The sequence below is a fragment of the Elgaria multicarinata genome, chromosome 9 (genome assembly GCF_023053635.1).
Source record: "Elgaria multicarinata webbii isolate HBS135686 ecotype San Diego chromosome 9, rElgMul1.1.pri, whole genome shotgun sequence".
NCBI classification, from domain to species: Eukaryota; Metazoa; Chordata; class Lepidosauria; order Squamata; family Anguidae; genus Elgaria; species Elgaria multicarinata.
In genome coordinates this window covers 11,517,057-11,536,666 of record NC_086179.1, presented here as the reverse complement: position 1 = coordinate 11,536,666, position 19,610 = coordinate 11,517,057, and the positions used below count along the sequence as shown (strand labels likewise).

Sequence of the window (19,610 nt, the reverse complement as noted above, 5' to 3'; positions counted from 1 at the left end):
TAGGAGAAGGCTAAGCAAGGCAGCTTAATGCATGCTCCTAATACACACATGAATGAAACTCTTAAAGTCTTTTTTCCCAAAAGAAGCAGAAATAAATTTCAAGGACAGGAATATGAGATAGCAGTTCCAGCCTATGGTCTTGCAGCTCTGAGCTCCACATGGCAGCTGATATTGTATTTATGAATGCTTAACTGGCAGTAAATTGTATAAAACAATATTGCAGCATTTTATGAATCTATAATTTTCTCTCTCCCTGTCTGCTTCATATTTCATCATGGCAGCAATTTCAAGAGAACAAACATCACAAAGATTGAAATCATACATATCAAAGTGGCTTCATACGGGAGAAGAACAGTTATTGTCGTAACTAATTTGTTCCACTATATATATCTAAAAAAGAAAATTAGTGCCCCTAACTAATGCAGTGTTTGAACATAACCTCATATGTATCTATAGATATCTATAGATGAGATTAAGATGTGAAAATGATCACAGGTTTCTAAAAAAACGTGGGTACAGAGTATGGGGGTGCAAATTGCAATCTAAGAAGCCATTAATTTCAGGAGATACTTGTTCTATTGAACATTTTCTTTCTCATCATTCTGGATTTTGCACTCGCATAGAAAAATATGTCTTAGTGGCGTGTGCTGAAGAAGTGAAAATAATGAAATCAGAGGCAGAAAACAACGTCACTGTTTCAATTGAAACTTGATTGCATAATATATAATCTTCCATTTGAAAAGAATTTTCTTTGCATTAAACATGAAATCAAAGTGCCCACGGGCATTATAGTTTCTGGTTGAGTGTCCAGATTTAATATTAGCTGTTGAAAGTCAACTCTTTACCATAATAGCATTGACATTAATAACCATGGAGAAAGAAATGTAAGAGTATATTGACCTAAACCAATATACTCCCCCCCCCATCACCCCGATTCACTATCTTAAGATGAACAGGCATTTTCCTATTTCATTATTCTATGGTTTTCGTCTGTCTCCGACTCATTAATTCTTTCCTTCTGTCAAATTCGGCCTTTGTACTTTTCTTTTCAGCAGCACACCAAAAGCCACTTCTGAAGGTTTTTTTTCTGAAGGCATCAGTGTACTCTGAGGAGTCACACCCATGCCTGAAGATGAGTAAGAAAACAATAGGAAAATTACAACACACTTGAAGGTCACTTAATAGATAGATATATACAGACACAGAGGCAATTCATAAGAGCACACCAGGGCCATAGCTAGATGGGGTGATCTCCCGGGGACTGCCCCGGGATCATCCCTGTGCATTCACATGACACACAGGGGATCCTGGGAGCAGGGAGGGATGACCCCTCCCTTTCCTCAAGATCTCACCCTACACTTCTAGCCTGCTTTTTCCATGGTCTTGGGCTGATCCCAAGACGGCGGAACGTGTGGCTGGGCGTCACGGTTTGTCCCGGCTTCTCGCGAGTAAACACAAGGAATCGGGAACCGCGCACGGGGCGCAGAGTTCCTCAGGAGCTTTGTGCCCATCGGGGGTGGGGTGGGGGAGCAGGGAAAGTATTTTTTTTTTAAAAAAAACTTACCATTTTTCGCACAAGCGCTCGTGCGCTCCATCCGCTTTAACAAAAAAACACAAAATGGCAGGTGCAATGTCATGCGCCACATGTAGACCAGGGCAATGATCTTGCGATCATAAAATCACGAGATCATTGCTGTAACCCCTGGTCTAGCTGAGGCCCAGGTCTTATAAATGGCACATGTTATGTTTTGGCCAGGACCACCCAGGGTTGATGGAAAGCTTTGAGCTCCCCAGCTGGAATCATAAGGTCCTGAATGGTCTTTTGGTCTTGAGTCTGGAGCAATGTCAGAACCACTTTTTGCATTATTTTCCTGGGGTATAATGGAGGGTTTTGAGTATTAATTGAATCCCCGTATTATAAAAAGGTACTGTACATGTTTGTGCATGAGTGTGTAACATTCCCTGATCCAAATTGTAGTGTAAAAGAAGACATGAAGTGTGTTGTAATGGGGGGTTGGGAGGGATGACATAGTGTTGTGCAAGAATTTTATATGCTGATAATGCTCTATCTTCCACTATGGATCGCAGGGGTAGGCGACTTGGTGCTTTCTGAACTACAATTTCCATCAGCCCAGGCAGTATGTCCAATGGTAAGGAATTATAGAAGTTGTAGTCTAGAACATCTAGAAGGCACCTGGTGGAATGCGTGCCCCCTTTCCTGCACAAAATGTGCTGGATAGGTTGGCTGTGGATGTGTACAGACAATGGGTGGAAGGAGTTAGAATATTGAATGAGTACAACTGAGGCAGCTTTGCATGTTAGAAGGGAGCACCAAAACAGGAAGCATAAATGACTCATGTTTCCTTGATCCATACTTCTCAGGTCATGTGGAAAGGTGGAAAATCATGCATCACCACCCTTTCAAGCACTACCCTGGAAGCATGGAAAGATGAAACATGGCTTCCTCAGACTACATAGTACCCTTCAAATTCCTGAAGGTTTGTCACATAGAAAATGGCAAAGACTTGTTTTCTGCTACTCCTGCTGTCTCAAAGAGCAAGAGTAGATCTAATGGGTTTAAGTCACATGAGGATAACTTTTGGCTGATCCTTAGTGGAAATGTCTTGAAGGTAAGAGCAGTTTATCAATGGAACCAATGACCTAGTGGGTTGGTAGGTTTGTTGGGAATCCTTTAGCTCTGGATGCCCTGCATCAAGCAAGGGATTGGGCCGGGAGGCCTATAAAGCCCCCTCCAATTCTAAGATCCATCTAAAATTATTCCTAGGCCACCTTTAATGGTGGAACGCTCTCAAGGCAGCTGTTCTATTACCTGTTTTGGTGTTTCCATATCAAACGTGGATTCCATTTCCCTCCTTCAGATCAAGGAGTTGCTTTACATCAAGGAAAGAAAATCCACAGGAGGCCTTTTATGAGTGCCCAAAGATTGGTGTGATTGGAGAACCTTACAGATATGCCTTTAACACCAAGCTGGGGGCAATTCAAGGAAACTTGGCCAAAATGTATTATGGGAATATCTCTAGTAATATTTGCTCTATAAGGGAGGGAATATAAATTTGCTATATACAACATGGCTCAGCTGTCACCTACTTACATTCCAGAATTGATGGCAATGGCAGCTTCACTACTGATGACATTTTCTATCTACCTACTGATATTTTCTATCTACCTGTCAGAAGCCCAGTGTAAGAGCTTAGGGTAGCAGTTTCCTGATGGAGCAGTTGCGTCTGACAGAATGTGGTATACCTGCTCACACAAACGGTATCCATTGAGATCAGTGGAATTATGAGACTTGGTATTATCAGATGTAAGAAAAGTGTCCATTAAATAGGTAATCTTGAAGAGCAATGTCTTTCTCAGAAGTACCGTGTATTGCCTTAAACGATATGCCCCCAAAAGCCTGGTTGATCGGCTGCCATTACTCACAGCAAGCTGTGAGTTAGACTATAATTTTTGTGAATCACCCAGGGAACTTCGGCTTTAGGGTGGTATTAAAATGCAATAAATAAATAAATAAATAAATAAATAAATAATATAATGGGACTCTCTTTGCCACTTCAGCTCAAGTCTGAAGAGAGCAGGAGGATGCTAGTAACCCATACTGAACCAACCACACTACTCAAAGCTGTCTTAATTTTTTTCAACAGACTTCTTAGAGAAAAAACTAGGTGGTTCCAAATAACTTTTATCCTCTGAAGTTCTAATGCATTCCTGTTTCTAAAACCAGGGCTAGATCTATACTACTGCTTTACAGACGTATTGAAGTGCACTGCTAAGTCTTGGGACCCATTACATATTGCATATACTGCTTCCATAGGCCAGATCTACACCTTGAATCAAATCATTACGAATGTGGAATAAACAGCGGAATGTGGATTGTGTCCCAACAGTTATCAGTGCACTTCAATACCACTATAAAGCAGTAGTATAGATCTATCTATAGTGTTATTTCTTGCTTTTTATTCCACGTTATTCAAAATACTGCAACAAATGTCATTGCGTGTCCTACACGGTATAAATGTGCAAGAGGGATATAGCGTTACCATGATGGCATCGTAATGATTAGATACAAGGTGTAGATCTGGCCAAGGTTGAGTTCAGGAAATCCATTACTTTAGAACAACATGATCAATGTATTTTAAACGCATCCCCTTTTGTCTCAAGGCAAAACATAATCCAATGTGTCTGCTAACAGTATCAAATGCAGGCCGTAGAAAAGGAGCAAAAGAATATAATATTAATGTGTGCGCCCATAGACAGATTTCTATTTAAATGTCATTTAATAGTGAAAATAATTTGGATTCCTTTCTGTGGCAAGACTCACATCTAACAATGTATATTCTCAATGCCTAAAAATTGATAGCACTGAAAAGAAAAACATATTGATTATAAAATATCAAAATAATCTCAACTAACGGCAGGAGAAATTGGAGAGACAATAGACTTTGCAATGCCGATATCAGTATTTCTGGAGAATACAGAAGACAGCGACATTTCCATGCACTTTTATATATCTAACTTTTTTCTTTGCTCATTACACAAAGCAAATTCAATGACATGGACACAATGATTTGGGGGTTTTGTTTGATTTTTAGTACCCAGCATGCTTTGGGAGATTAGAGCATTGCAAAGGGGAAAAATATTACTCAAGAAAGTTAAATGATCCTCATTTCAAAAGAAAAGAGAATACAGAAAAGAAAAGAAAAGCAAGAAACAAGTGCACATTACATCAAAATGCTGTTTCAGAGGAAATAATCAATACACAGATACAGTGTACACAATACAATATAACATGCATTCTTTAATGTTTAAATTCGAAGATCCAGAATAAGACATATTTGATTTGTGAGGCTTTTTTGTGCAAAATTCTGAAAGACCATGACAAAAATCACAGACTGGGGGAAAATAACCCTAATATAGGTAAATATTTGGCTTCACTCACAAGTACAAGGCAAAGAAGGAACAGACGCCTGTGCTCTCTTGTAGAGAGCCTAGCAATTCATTATATTCTGACATAATTTGAATTTTATTGGATATTTGGAATAACAGGTGCTTGTACACAGGTTAAAAAAACACACGGGGGGACGGACATCTGCCCTTCTTCATGTCACTTATATAATTAGTGCCCTGCAGAGCATGGGTTGTTTTAAAATAATATATAAAGGGGCAATTCAACATGCCAAAGGTATATTTCACCAGAAGGTAAAATGGCATTTCAGTATGCTGTTTCATTTTCTGTTGAATGCCACCATATTGTGAAATAACAACAGTGAGATCATCCTGTGTTCTCAGACAATTAAGGGAAGTAAATGTCACAAAGATGGGGAAACAAAAGAGAGAGTGTGAGAGAGTGAGTGCTTGTGTGTGTGTGTGTGAGGGGGAATCAGGGAAGTTTAAGTCTGTGATTGTCATGTGTCTGATCTTCTCCGGGAGAGCATGGCTTTACATTCTCAATCATTTGCACAAAGAAAACAAAGAAAGGCCAGATGATACAGTACTGTACCTCCATGGTCTGAGACTGGTGCATGGCTTTGATTGCATTCTGTGCCATTGCCCTTGTCGAAAACGTGACAAACGCACAGCCTGTGGGAACAAGGGGACAAGGGAGCAGGAAAGACAAAAAAACAACAAGACAAAAGGGTTGGACGCTTGTTAAACCAACACAGTCTACGAGAACGGCCACAAGACGACACTGTTCTCCGTAGTACATAAAATAATAATAATAAAAAAAAACCAAAAGAACAAAACAAAATCAACCCCATTTCTCTAAAGAAAATTGGCGTAGCAAAACTGACTTGCTAATCTGACCATAGAAGGGGTTGGGAGGGAGAAGGAAAGAGAGAGGGGTGGTGGTGAGGAAACTGAATTTCGGTGAGGACAAAAGAAACATCGTTGGTGTAGTTCACCCATTACGTAAGCAAGTCTTTTTAAGATTGATCTTCCATTCACTGAGTCCTTCCTAATTGTATATTTATGATGTTTAGGCATTTAAAGGTATTTATTTAAGTTCACAATAAAAAGACTACTTGCTTCATTTGCTAACAGATGGTTTAATTACTGAATTAGGCCAAATTAAGCATTGATCAATGATATAGCCAAAAAAAAACCCACCAATGGTATAAATAAGATGAGAAATTAAGCTATAAAGCACTAGTGCAAACACTGAAATGAGAACTTTGGCCTTAGCTAGGCCTAAGGTTTATCCTGGGATCGTCCCTGCCTGCTCCCGGGATATCCTGTGTGTCATTTACATGAACAGGGATGACCCCGGGACAATCCCGGGATAAACCTTAGGTCTAGCTAAGGCCTTTGTTGTGTGCAGAAGAGGGCTGCCAGTTTTGTAAACAATGCGTTGCTACGACCGTTTCAGGACTTCAAACGCAGTTTGACATGGCTCAAAGGGGTTTTGGATGTTTTTGAAGAAGCGCAACTAGCCAAATATGAAGTCATTGGTTCTATGTTCAGCTACTGGTACTTCCTGTAATATAATGTGAGAACAAGGGCTTATCTCTTCACACAATGTGATCCAATACACAAATTGACTGCAGATTACGAGATCGTATGGGTAGGTAGGAGAGAGGACAATGTATTAATTGCACTATGTTGGTGGCACTACTTTAAATAATACCCAAACCATCATCAGTCAATTCTGCAGTGGCAGTGGGTGGGGGAGGACACTGAGGTTTTTTGCCAAACCCCCCTCCCAATAGTTACAGTTCTGAGAGCCATGATTTTGCATTGAGCATGCAAAGGTCCACACTTAAAAGACCATAAAACGAGATTCTCTGGTCCAGGCAACACCCTGTGCTCAGATGTGCACATAAACCTGTTGCAGGTGTGCACCACTTCCGTCTGCCCAATGGTGGGATAAGATTAGTCCACACAAACAAATGCTTTCTCCATATAAATGAACAGGGAAGAAATTAGGAGGCATTAGGGTCCTCGTGAAGCAGCCCTATGTACATACAAATTGCCATCCATCACCATTCCCTTCGGATGTAGAAGAAGGAAAGACAGGAAGCAGGGCAACTCCATCAGCTCAGCTGAGAGACCAGCAACTTTTGGCACCTCCTCTTTTTGAACTGTGTCCATTCCAGCTGGTTGTGAGAAGAAGACCAACAATAGGGTGACCAGCTGTCAGGATTTCCCCGGATTTGTCCTGGTTTTTGTTCTTTCCATGGTGTCAGGGGGGATTTTCTATCATTTTCAATAATGTCCTGGAATGACACACCTTCCCCTTTAAGGCTGCTATTAGCATGGCAGGAGGGAATGACATGCTTTCTTCAGGCACATCATTCCCCCACCCCGAGCTCCAATTGAGGTCTTAAAGGGGAAAGTGGGTCATTCGTGGACATTATAGAAAAGGCCCCCATTGGAGTGGATGGTGGTGGTGCAGAATGAAATCCTTTCCCCTCCTCCACTCCAATCGGGTTCTTTAAGGTGGCGGGGGAATAACGTACTTTCTGCAGGACTCAGAAAGCTGCTTCCCCACACACACGCTAGGTGTCCTCTTTTTTGGTTTCCCAAATATGGTCACCCTAACCAACACTATCCAGCAGCATGGCAGCATTACACAATTAAGAACTGGTGCCTGAGTTTCCTTGTTTTCCTTCACCCTATCCACCCCTTTTCCCTTTTGGGTTTTGTCTTTCCCCACAGGGCAGAGGCTGTCTTGCTTTTACTGATCTGTAAGCTGCTCTTGGACCCAATCTGGCTAAAGAACTGGCTATAAACTCTTTAAACAAATGCATAATAAACTATTATTAATAATAAGGGGGAAGCCTGATTGGTGCAGGATTCTCCAGCCTTATGAAGCAGCACACAGAGCAGCTTCATAATGCTGCCAAATGCATAGCCAGCACAGAATATGACCAGCATATATATTATGGGGTGGGTATGGGTGGGGCAAGGACTAGCTAGCACAACCCCACAATCCCTGCATGTGAGGCTGGGGAGGGGGAGCCCCAAGGGTCAAGTTAAATTTTGAAGAAGCTCTCAGGGGCTGAATTTCCAATGGTGAACATCAGAAGAGCCATGCTGGATCAGACCAAAGGTCCATCTAGTCCAGCACTCTGTTCACACAGTGGCCAACCAGTTGTCGACCAGTGAATCACAAGCAGGACATGGTGCAATAGCACCCTCCCACCCATGTTCCACAGCAACTGGTATATACAGTCTTACTGCCTCAAATACTGGAGATAGCACACAACCATCAGGGCTAGTTGCCACTGATAGCCTTCGCCTCCAGGAATTTATCCAACCCCCCTTTTAAAGCCATCCAAATGGGTGGCCATCACTACATCCTGTGGTAGCGAATTCCCCAGTTTAACTCTGCGCTGTGTGAAGAAGTCCTTCCTTTTATCTGTCTTGAATCTCCCACCCATGAGCTTCATGGGATGACCCCATTGGGTTCTAGTATTATGGGAGAGGGAGAAAAATGTCTCCCTATCCACATTCTCCACACTGTGCATAGTTTTGTACACCTCTATTATGTGTCCCCTGGTGAATGGGGCTAAAGTAAAAAATACCACTGTATTTTAGCTTAAAACTCTCACTCTCAGAAACTAAGGCTTAGGAGAGGCACCCTACCATGACTGTTCAGACCCTACCATGTCTGAACAGGCCCTGTGTGTGAATGCTAGAAATGTCGTTCATAGGTCCAAGATGTGCAGGAGAAAAGCCTCATGGCTTTAATTGAACCCTGCTTGAAAAAACCCAAACAAATAACTTTTAAAAATACCTTTAACTGAACCCTGCCAAAAATGTTATTTGCAAATCCTATTACGTAATGAAGAAAGGGCATTTTCACAAGCTCAAGCAGCAGCTATGACATGACAACTGACAGCCAATCCGTGACTGACCTCTCCTCCAAATTTGGCTCCCGAGTTGGTGTTGTCTTGAGTGTGAACAGCCAATGACTGCATGGTAATTGATTGCTGCAAATTTCACAAAATCACTTTGTGGAAGAGATAATGGCAGTGAACACTGGACACTGGACTAATGTACTGTGTGAGCTAACCTTCCCACCTAAACAGAGATGACTTTCGTCAGAAGAAAAGAGAGTAGGCGCCTCCAGAACAAATGTTGTACGTAGTACCACACTCCACATGAAATGAAAGTGTGTGCATGAAAGAACATCATATTCTTGACTTATAGTGGAGAAGACAACAGCTGAGTGACCGAGATCTTGATGGGGAATGAGATGAGATTGGAGAGCTTGTATCGAATTTGGTAATAGTGGCTCGGGAGTTCAATGTGAGAGCTGCCAACTTGCTTTGCCTTTTAATATTTTTAATTCACTTTGAATTTAATATCTCCAAAGATGCCTTAAAACATGGGGATGATAGGAATTGCAGTCCAATACCTCTGGAGGGCACCAGGTTGAGGACGTCTGCCTTAAAGGAAAAGGCTGTGAAATAATGCAGATTCAGGGGTGATTTCATAGCAGTACTGTGGCCTACTGAAAGCTTAGCTAACACAACTTAACCTCATTTTGTTTGCGATCTCTAATGTCTTTAGAAGTGCATTGATTATTATTTTTTTAGCTCTTTTAGCCTGACCTTGTGTGAAACTTGGGTTTCAAAGAAATAAAATAAAAACCAGCATGTTCCACTCAATTTCTTCCAAACATTATTATTATGATCGCTACAACTTTAAAAGGTTTCCAAATGAAGCAAATCTAAATACACAGATCTGAAAGCACATTGTCATTATAGAGCTGTAGGCATGAAACTTACAACAAGCCCAGGCTATACACAGTATATATTTTTTTTAAGTTTTAATAACCTTGCCCCTGTGGTCAATGAACAAAACAAAGAATACATTTTACAGTCAGGCTGTTTGTTTTAGGGAAATCAATTTGTGAATCTAAAACATAGATTGCATTGTTCATGGGTTTTTTTCTTCACCTACCTGATAAGAATATCAAGTCAAGAATGCATTAACATTTTAATTGAACAACAAGGTATCCAGTGCGAGACAATGCTGGTGGGCTGCAAGCCATGTTTGGAAAATCAAAAGCAGACCCTCCTCCCCTCAATGAAATTCCTTTCTTTCACATTGCTCCTATTTGGAGTGGGTTTGGACACCCTGATCAAGAAGAGACCAGGTTAGGGTTTACCACAATTGGTAATTGTGCACAGGTAATGCCTAACCATTACAGCATTATATGTGCAATTTCACCAAACATGGTTAACCCTAAACAGGTTCCTTCTTGATTAGGGTTTGCAAAACCACTTCAATCCTGGTTTCAATTCTCGTTAAGAAGGAACTCCTCTTACTATGACACTAAGGCCTCATCTACACCAAGCAGGATATTGCACTATGAAAGCGGTATGAAAGTGGTATATAAAAGGCAGGAGCCACACCAAGCGGGATAGAGTGGTATGAAAGTTGCTGTTTTTATACTGTTTTTATGTTTTTAAATTTTTTTGCATACTTTTAATGTTTACTATTTTTAATTGTTGTAAACCGCCCAGAGAGCTTCGGCTGGGGGGGGGGGGGGCGGTATATAAATGTAATAAAATAAATAAATAATAAATAAATATATGGTCTGTGTCAATGGGCCCCAACAGTTGTCAGTGCACTTCAATACCATTATAAAGCAGTAGTGTGGCTCCTGCGTTTTATATACCGCTTCCATACCACTTTCATAGTGCAATACCCTGTTTGGTGTAGATGAGGCCTTTGACTGAAGTAAATAGGGGAACAAAGAGGGGTTTTTTTTCATGAAAGGGGAGGAGGACCATTGCATTGCTGAGACTGGTTCCCAGTTTGTAAATGGTGGTTTATAACATTACATCTGCACTGGATCTAAGAGGAAGCGTGATTTAAGAGCAACCATGGATTGTTTAATCCTTGAATAACCCATGGTGGCCAGCTTCAGATGACATTCTGCAACCCTGTTGGGGGTTGCATAATGGAGGTTGCACGTGCCTGACACACACTATGCCTCATTGTGGGTTAAACAACCCATGGTGAGCCTGGAGAGTCATGTGAACCAGGTCACTGTCTGCTTGAACACCAAACTACTATTGCATTGGCTCATTAAAACAACATCAATGCATTTTACATCATTTAGTAGTTTTTATCATTAATGCAACAGTCCCCAACACCAGAGAAGTCAATGTGCTTATAAGACTTAATGGCATAGCTAAGCACTCTCATCAATTTTTAAAATCAAAATTATTTACTAAGAGATTATGCTAATTTGTATTTCTTCTGATAGAACGAAACAACTGATGATATTCTAACTATTTAGACATGTTTCTGCAAGCCATAACCCATGAAAAAAAAAACAGTGAACAATTAAAAATTATTCAAAGCAAAGCAATAATTCTATACATAATTCTAGACAAATAGGTGTAGTAGTAAAATGGTAAATGGTCTACAGTACCTCGGCTAGATTCCATATTGAGGCTGTGCACTAAAATTAAAGAGGTCCAAATTTACCATCAGTCTCAAATGTTTTAAAACATTACTTATCATAAGCAGATAAACAAGAGTTACCAGTCTACATTCTCTCATCCACAGTAAACTGGTCACTCTCATCACACATCATTAAAGCTCTGATACAACAGTTCCCAAGTTATCTGGACAATTTTTCCCCATTTCCCCAGCCTCCCTCAACTCCATTATTGTGGGTTGCTCTTCACTCGTTGGCATCTTTTAAACTGCTGTGCTCTGGTGAAGCTGTCCCCAACCTGGTGTCTGCAGGATATGTTGGACATGCTATCTGGGGCTGATGAAAGTTGTAGTGCACACCTGGAGGGCAGCAGGTTGGGGAAGGGCTAGACTAGGGGATCTAAAACTGTCCTGTCCCCTCTATTTATTCCCCTATGGAAACAAACATCATTGTGTTTGGTTCTCATAGAGCTGTGATTCCAAACTGTGGAAGTAGTACCATTGGTGATAGGGTGAAATCAACCACCAATGGGCACTCAAGAAAAATAAAATAGATAGTCCTGGCTGCCATCTTGCCCATCGCATCTGCAGTCCCACTTCCTGGTTTTCCAACAGACAAGAGGAGCATTTCCCCCCCTTTACAGAACATGGGTTCAACCTTCCCTGTATTCAAGGAAGAAACGGATGCCTACAGAGAGGAAGTGGTGGCATACAGGGAGGTAGACAGCAACAGTATCTGAACATGTGTGTGTGGTGGGGAGTGTAGGGATGACTAACATCATCTCTAGGTGTCAGGATCAGGCCTGTTCTCCCTAGTGCAGGGGAAGGGGTTGCAGGGAGTCAATCAGACTCAGAAGGAGGAGGACCAGAAATTTACCACCCAACACAGGAAGTGGGGGAGGAGATTCTCCAAGGCTCTTCAGCAGTCAAGGGTGAATCTTCACAGCAGCGAGAATGCAGATGGGCCAGAGACCATCCCCCCACTCCTGGGAACTCATCCTCTCTCTGAGGGGGAGGGGACATCAGATTTGACAGATCCCAGAGTCTGCTGCAGAGTCAAGAGGGAGGAGTCGAGAGGAGGTGGGAGGCGGTCTCTTCTCATAGCGGCTCGTGAGAAGTTTCTCAAGAAAAACTCTCCTTGATGAAAAGTGTCTGATGGAATCATAGGAACAGCCGTGCTTGAGTTGAAGACAGCCGCCTAGCTTTGTTAGTCAAATTAAGCTTAGAGCATAGTTCCTAGTATTCACACACCCTTCAGATGAGAAGAGATGTTTGTTTGTTGAATACAGCTTTGTGGATTACACAGCAGACACATGTATTATCTCATACCAGCAGGGAGGTGTGGAATCATGACACTAGGAGGGGGATAAGCAAGTTCCATACGATGAAGAGGACACAATCAGCACACTGGCCAAATCAGGGAACATCTATGGCCTGGGATACATGTTCCAACAGCAGCGTGGAAGACACTTGGAATCCTGTCCATGGGTCAGTTGCCCCATACAATGACCATAACCAATAGAATGGCTCACGACACAGCTTGCCACCAGCAAGTAGAGAATAATTATAATCTAGGCGGACATTCCTGGTGAAGAGTATATGACCGCTGCATAGAGAAATGGCTAATTGCAAGCTCTTTCACACGGCATCTTGTAACATACAAACCAGATCTAAGGCAAGGTATGCCCAGTGTTAATAACCACGCTGGGGCCCACTTTTATTCTCATGGAAGAACGCATGGCTCAAAGAGAGATTGGCAGTGGGGAGCTACTCTGAAAGCTCCTTCCCGTGTTATACTCTTCACCATGGGAATCCCGTGAATGAAAATTGGAACACAGGAAAACAAGTGGCATTAGTGAAAGACTGTCGAGCAAACCATCAAACTACCTATAGAGGATCCTTGGTCATGAAATATCACAAAGGCCTGGCTGCTAGCAGTGTTGGGTTGGCATGCATGTAAACCCTTGATGGTTATTGTTCCTAAAAAAATTCACTCGGCAAAATTACATGAGATACTGGACCAGAAGTGATAGGGTGATGTTGATGGGCCATTTGATGGGCCATAGTTCAATAGCCCAGCACATGCTCTGCAGGCAAAAGCTATGTTCAGCCTCTGCAATCTCCAGGTAGGGTGGCGAGAACTCCTATGTGAACCCTGCCAGACAGTAGACAGTAGTGAACTAGATGGACTAATAGTCTAAATCAGCAGAAGTCAGTTTCCTACGTTCAGATTTACATTGGGCTCATCTACACCAAGCAGGATATTCCACTATGAAAGCGGTATATAAAAGGCAGGAGCCACACTACTGCTTTATAGTGGTATTGAAGTGCACTGACAACTGTTGGGGCCCATTGACACATACCACATACTGCTTTCATACCACTTTCACAGTGTTATATCCTGCTTGGTGTAGATGTGTCCTGGGCCCCAACTGTTGTCGGTGCACTTCAGTACTAGATCCTGCAGTGCACTTCAATGCCGCTATAAAGCAGTAGTGTGGCTCCTGCCTTTTATATATCGCTTTCATAGTGGAATATTTACTGTTTTACTCTGTACAGCACCATGTACATTGATGGTGCTATATAAATAAATAATAATAATAATAATAATAATATCCTGCTTGGTGTAGATGAGCCCATTGTTAGCACACCATTAGCATTGGAAGTCAGTGGAGTAGGATGGGGGAAAATGTCACAGGTATGTTTATCTGAATGTTACAGGAAGGGAGATGGTGAACGTAGCTGTTGCTTTCCCCTGAGTCTGGCATCACTTATAGTTCTTCCCAGCCTCCCCTTGGCTTTCTTAGAGTCAAGTGCATATGCCAACCTGGCCGTTACCCATGAAAGGGATGAAAAGCATAAGCAGCATGAAAAAATGACAAAGAGAATCAATAATATACAGTTTATGCATTTACCAAAATTTCAGTCCAGCAGTGAGGAACTGAGAGACACTGCACTTAGCAGATCTCACGCGTCTTAAACAAAACAGTATCTTTGTATTGCCTACAGAGATCAAAAAAGGATTATTGCCTTCCTCCATCCTCCCAAACCCATTCCCCATTTAAAAACCCATCTTTGGAAGAAGGTTTGACTATCATGCATGTTGGCAGTAAAAGGAACTTTCCTCAGTTACCTTCCTCAGCTTCCCTTGAATAAACAGTTTATGCAACAGGTTGGAAGAAATATCATATGCTTATGTACTATTTGCACATGAAACAGGACATACACTGAACATACATTGCTTATCATTATCTGGGATGCTTAAAACTAATTTTCAGAATGAAACTTTATTCTGCAGTGTCTAAACCAATAACTATGACTCACAGATAATTTTTCATGGATATCTTTGCGACTCCGTGTGCTTTATTTTATCCAGTTGATGAGAGATTATTTTAAAATGTCAAGGTATATGGCATATCCCAGGGTCATGCCGTACTTCTACTCCTTACTTATGCAGCTTGTGAGAGAATAGAGAAAGAGAGAGGACTTCAGAAGTGGCATGTTTTTTTCTGTAGGGATGGTCATCACAGGGAAATCTGGCCCTTTTTTGCCTCGCCGGATTTTCCCAAGCCCTCTGGTTTGGCTTGCATTTGCGAACCAGGGGCATGTTCCTGAAATCCAGGAACATTTGTATCTTTATTTTCTCTTGTAAAAGCATTACTTGCTCAAGTAGCAGGTTTGTGCTCCAGTAGGGTTGGAATCTCTTCAACAGCCCCTTGACTTGATGAGGCGGAAGAAGGTCATCTTAGGATGCCAGTAGTTCAGGGGAGGAGTCACCTGAGCCCCAGCAGTATGGCTGGGCTACCTCCTCCATAAATTGGGATGGAGGCCTCACTGTCTGCTGGGTCTCCTCTTCCTCCTCCCCAGAAGCCTCTTCAATGGTTGCCACTTCCCAGGGTGTTTCAGGGACACAAGAGTTTCCATTCTCACAGTCCTCAGAGCTCTCCCTGGGAAGTGGGGGGAAGCAGTTTCCTAGGCCATGACACTAGGTTCCATTGAAGCCTGAGACTGCTCCCCGTGAACCTGGATGCTCCTGAGAAGATAACAAATTAAGCAAGTGGAATGTTAGCAAATAGAAGCCTGGATAGAACCAGATCTCTAAGCAGTCATTTGAAATACAGAGGGCAGCCTGACAGCTTTATGACCTGCAGTTACACACATTCAGATAGGACTAAATCACATCTCATGTTCCAAGGTGCAACCTGCAAGAATCAAAAGGAGGGGACACCCCCCTCAGACATATTAGATCCCTAAGTGTCTACATTGCCGCACATCTTCCTCTACAGCACCTTGTTTTTGGATAGCATCACAAGCATATCGCTGGATCAAATGGCCCTGTGTTGTGTTGCAAAGAATGCATTCTGCCCTTTCATTGAGTGAATGAGATTTTTGCCTTAGGCTCAATCAGTTTCTAGATGAGGAAACTGATGGAGCAAACTGTCTGGCCGGAGAATATAGAGATGTGGAAGTAGAGTTGACAGGCTACAGAACTGCCTGAGAGTGACCCAATGTAGAACTTGACCTGATGTACATGTGATACAACTCAATCAGTTTACTGTCATTACAAGTACTACAATGCCTAAACATGTATTTAACGCCCTCAGGGTACTAGATGACATGCCCCCAAGTATTGAACAAGGAAGATGAAGTTTGACAGCCCAGTAAGACATGGTGTTCAACACATCATCATCTCTCTTGTGTGTGTGTGTGTTTCTTTTTCAATAGAAGCCATGGAGATGAGGGGGGATTTAATCCTTTCCTGCTGAAATTCCTCCCTCCCAACTTGCTATTTGACCTCAAACAGCAGCTTCAGAGGAACTGATTTTCAGTCGAAAAGGGATTCAAGGGAAAGGATCAACCAATTCACATCATGGTATGGATCCAGGTTCCCACAGCTGCTATTCAAACAGAAAAAGGAACACAAATGAGACACTGGCATGTTGAACATCATGTCTAGTTTGGCCTTCGGAATCACCAAATTAGTCAAAGCTGGAGAGGACTTAAAGACAGGGAAGAACTAGGGAATGATAGGGTCTCAGAAGATCAAGGAGAGAGCCCTGAAGGCAAAGCTACTACTGACAGAGTCCAATGTGCCCAAGAAGAATAAGAATTAAGTAGACATCCTTAGATTTATCAAAGATATGTCAAATGGAATTGGAAAGACTGGGCAAAAGAAATATAGAGGTGGGTGCTTCTCTCTCTCTCTCTCTCTCTCTCTCTCTCTCTCTCTCTCTCTCTCTCACACACACACACACACACACACACACACACACACACACACACACACACACATCCCTCTGCTTTTCATCCATCTTGCATATTGGAATTTGGATTTATGCTGTCTGGCTACATTTAGGAACCTGAGGTGAATTAGACAATTAAAGCAGAGTCTAGACTAGGGATAGATAAATCTCTCAATGTTGGTTTATCTCCGTTTCTCATTTTTCCAACCTTATGGTTGATTTGTCTTGAACTTTGAGAATTTCTCTAGTCTTAAGTTCAGTTCTTCCTGAACAGTGAAAGTTCCCCCCCCCAAGGGTATATGAAGATTCCTAAGCAATTTTTGTCTACATTATCCACATACATACATTTTTGTATATATTGTGTCTATTATACATATTTTTGCAAGCAATTTATGTAATATTAATTGCATTTTAACATTCTGTCTCCTAATACAATTTTTTTTAAAAAAAATGAAGTGCGAATTTTGAAGTATAACTTAGTTATGTTTTACAGTCATTCCAAAGTGCAAAATTAAGTAAATTCACAATGAAATGCAGACTGAACGGATTTCTCTCCCATCCCTAGTCCAGATCACGACTGATGCAATGACGTTTTTACCATCTTATTCTTCAGGAAGAACAGCAATACTTTCAATTGATGGGGTTCCCTGGGCATTCATCAGGTTCAGGTAAGTGGCAGGAATGTGTGGTAAAATGTTGCTAATGTTTAGACACACACCATAAATTACTTGACTTAACATGCGGCAAAATGGTCATCTATACGGCCTTTAATTCTCACCCTGTGCATTTTTTTCAAGACCTTTCCCAGTTGGGAAAATCCTTTATTGGCCAAGGTTCAAGTTGAAAGATGGTGCTTTAATAATTCTGTATTGTTTATTTATTTATTTTATTTATTTATTACATTTTTATACCGCTCAATAGCCGAAGCTCTCTCATTGTGTGCAGTTACAAACAATTTCTGTGTTATTTTTTGTTTGTTTGCTTTTTAAAGTAGAGTATTCTGTCACAAACCCTCAGGGCAGGCTAAAAATGCAAATACATACATCACAAATGTTCAAATATGCTGAAGGAGAGGAGGAGGAGGAGGAGGAGGAGGAGGAGGAGGAGGAGGAGGAGGAGGAGGAGATGTATATGAAATGTGGCTAACCTTTCTATCTGGGCTCTCTTTCAGTAGCTACAGTTATTGATCCAGTTATTTATCAACTCTACTTCCAGATTGTCAGAGATGACTAGTAAAGCCAAAAGGGAGTGAGTTTTCACTATTCTTTTTCTGTAAAACAGCCTTCTAGCTCTCCAGAACAGATAAATGATTGACTTGGGAAAGGTTTCTCAAAGCAATTTCCTCTTACAGGCTGGATCAGAAAGAAGGACAAGCACTGTCACAGAACAGATTTAGGAATGCATCTATTACACTTGTCATCTCAATTGAAATGGTATCTAAACTTAGATTTGTTGTTATTCTTCAGCATTGCAAAAGAGTGTCAGTACCTGAAAACTGATAAGGACCCCCACTCTTTCAATCCCCCTTTTCAAACAGATACTGTTCACAGGCAGCTTGTTCAGAAATATTCATTTAGTGAATAATGGTAAGGGCTGAATTGAACCCATCTGTTTCTGGCCTGTTTCGTCTGCCTGTGTTCACCATGAATCTGATCCATCCCATTTCTGCATTAATCAGGTTTTTTTTTAAAAAAAAAAAAATCTGCATGAAAATGCACATTTAATTACATATTTTAAATCATTTTTTTTAAAAGAAAAAATGTATTTGATAGAGGTGGGGTTTTTTGAGCCAGGAGATGTTGGAAAATTAGGAAAATGCAAAAGCTGGTATATAATGAATGGCTAAACCAGTTGCTATTTTAATAGAGGGGATTTTCAGAGGGGCCAATGTATGCAGTGTCCCTCCTCAGCTATAATACCGACCAAAATCCTCCACTGCAGCAATGGGCTTTAGCAAAAGAGCTCCTAGTGGTAGCTTTTCCCCTAAACCTACCTGCCATGGAAGCAGGCCCAGCCCAAGGTGGGTTGCTGCTTGATGTGTGCTGCCACCACCGCTCACCCCGAGCACTGGAACCTACCCCGAGCACTTACTCCATGCCCCGGCTACCTCCTGTAAGGCATCCTCAGGAGCGATGCCTTACAGGAGGCACGTAGCCAGCAGGACGGAGAAGCAAAGTGAGCACGGTTGGTGTCAGCTGCCCAAACAAGCAGCCCAGGCAGCCGGGAGGTGGTGCATAACCCTAGTGAGCTAATACTGTAGTTTGTATTTGTGTTTTTAACCTGTTGGTTGTTTTATTATGGTTTTAATTTTTGTGAACCGCCCAGAGAGCTTTGGCTATTGGGCGGTATAAAAACGTAATAAATAAATAAATAAATAGTGAAAAACCTCCCCCAACCATTTCAAAAGATGGAAAGTTTGCATCTTTTATGGCAGCCTTCCTCAACCTGGCACCAAGGTTGTACCTAAACATGTGGCCCTCCAGATGCTGTTGCACTTCCCCATTGGCTATGCTGATGTCTGATGCTCTCCAACAACATGGAATCATAGAATCATAGAATAGTAGAGTTGGAAGGGATCTATAAGGCCATCGAGTCCAACCCCCTGCTCAGTGCAGGAATCCACCCTACAGCATACCTGACAGATAGTTGTCCAGCTGCCTCTGGATTGCCTCTAGTGTGGGAGAGCCCACCACCTCCAGAGGTAACTGGTTCCATTGTCGTACTGTTCTAACAGTTTTGTCTGTCTCTTCTGCCAAGACTCTTGTTCATGCATTGGTTATTTCTCGGTTGGACTACTGCAACCTTCTTCTCTCTGGCCTTCCTTCTTCTCACATCAGTCCGTTGGTTTCTGTTCACCACTCTGCTGCTAAGATCATCTTCTTGGCTCGCCGCTCTGACCATGTCACTCCACTTCTGAAATCTCTTCATTGGCTTCCAATCCACTTC

The 19,610-nt window shown here is 41.9% G+C and overlaps 1 protein-coding gene across 9 annotated transcripts in view; it reads right to left on the bottom strand.

The window, feature by feature from the left end:
- The window catches only part of CELF2 (CUGBP Elav-like family member 2), a 403,350-nt gene that overhangs the window by 61,621 nt on the left and 322,119 nt on the right, over positions 1–19,610 (bottom strand). For 8 of the 9 annotated variants that reach the window (XM_063134745.1, XM_063134747.1, XM_063134750.1 and 5 more), the window contains exon 6: positions 5,522–5,601. In XM_063134745.1, coding sequence (XP_062990815.1) covers positions 5,522–5,601 — 80 coding nt within the window. Of the gene's footprint in view, positions 1–5,521; positions 5,602–11,413; positions 11,444–19,610 lie in introns of all 9 variants that reach the window. The other variant, XM_063134746.1, reaches the window with a different exon arrangement.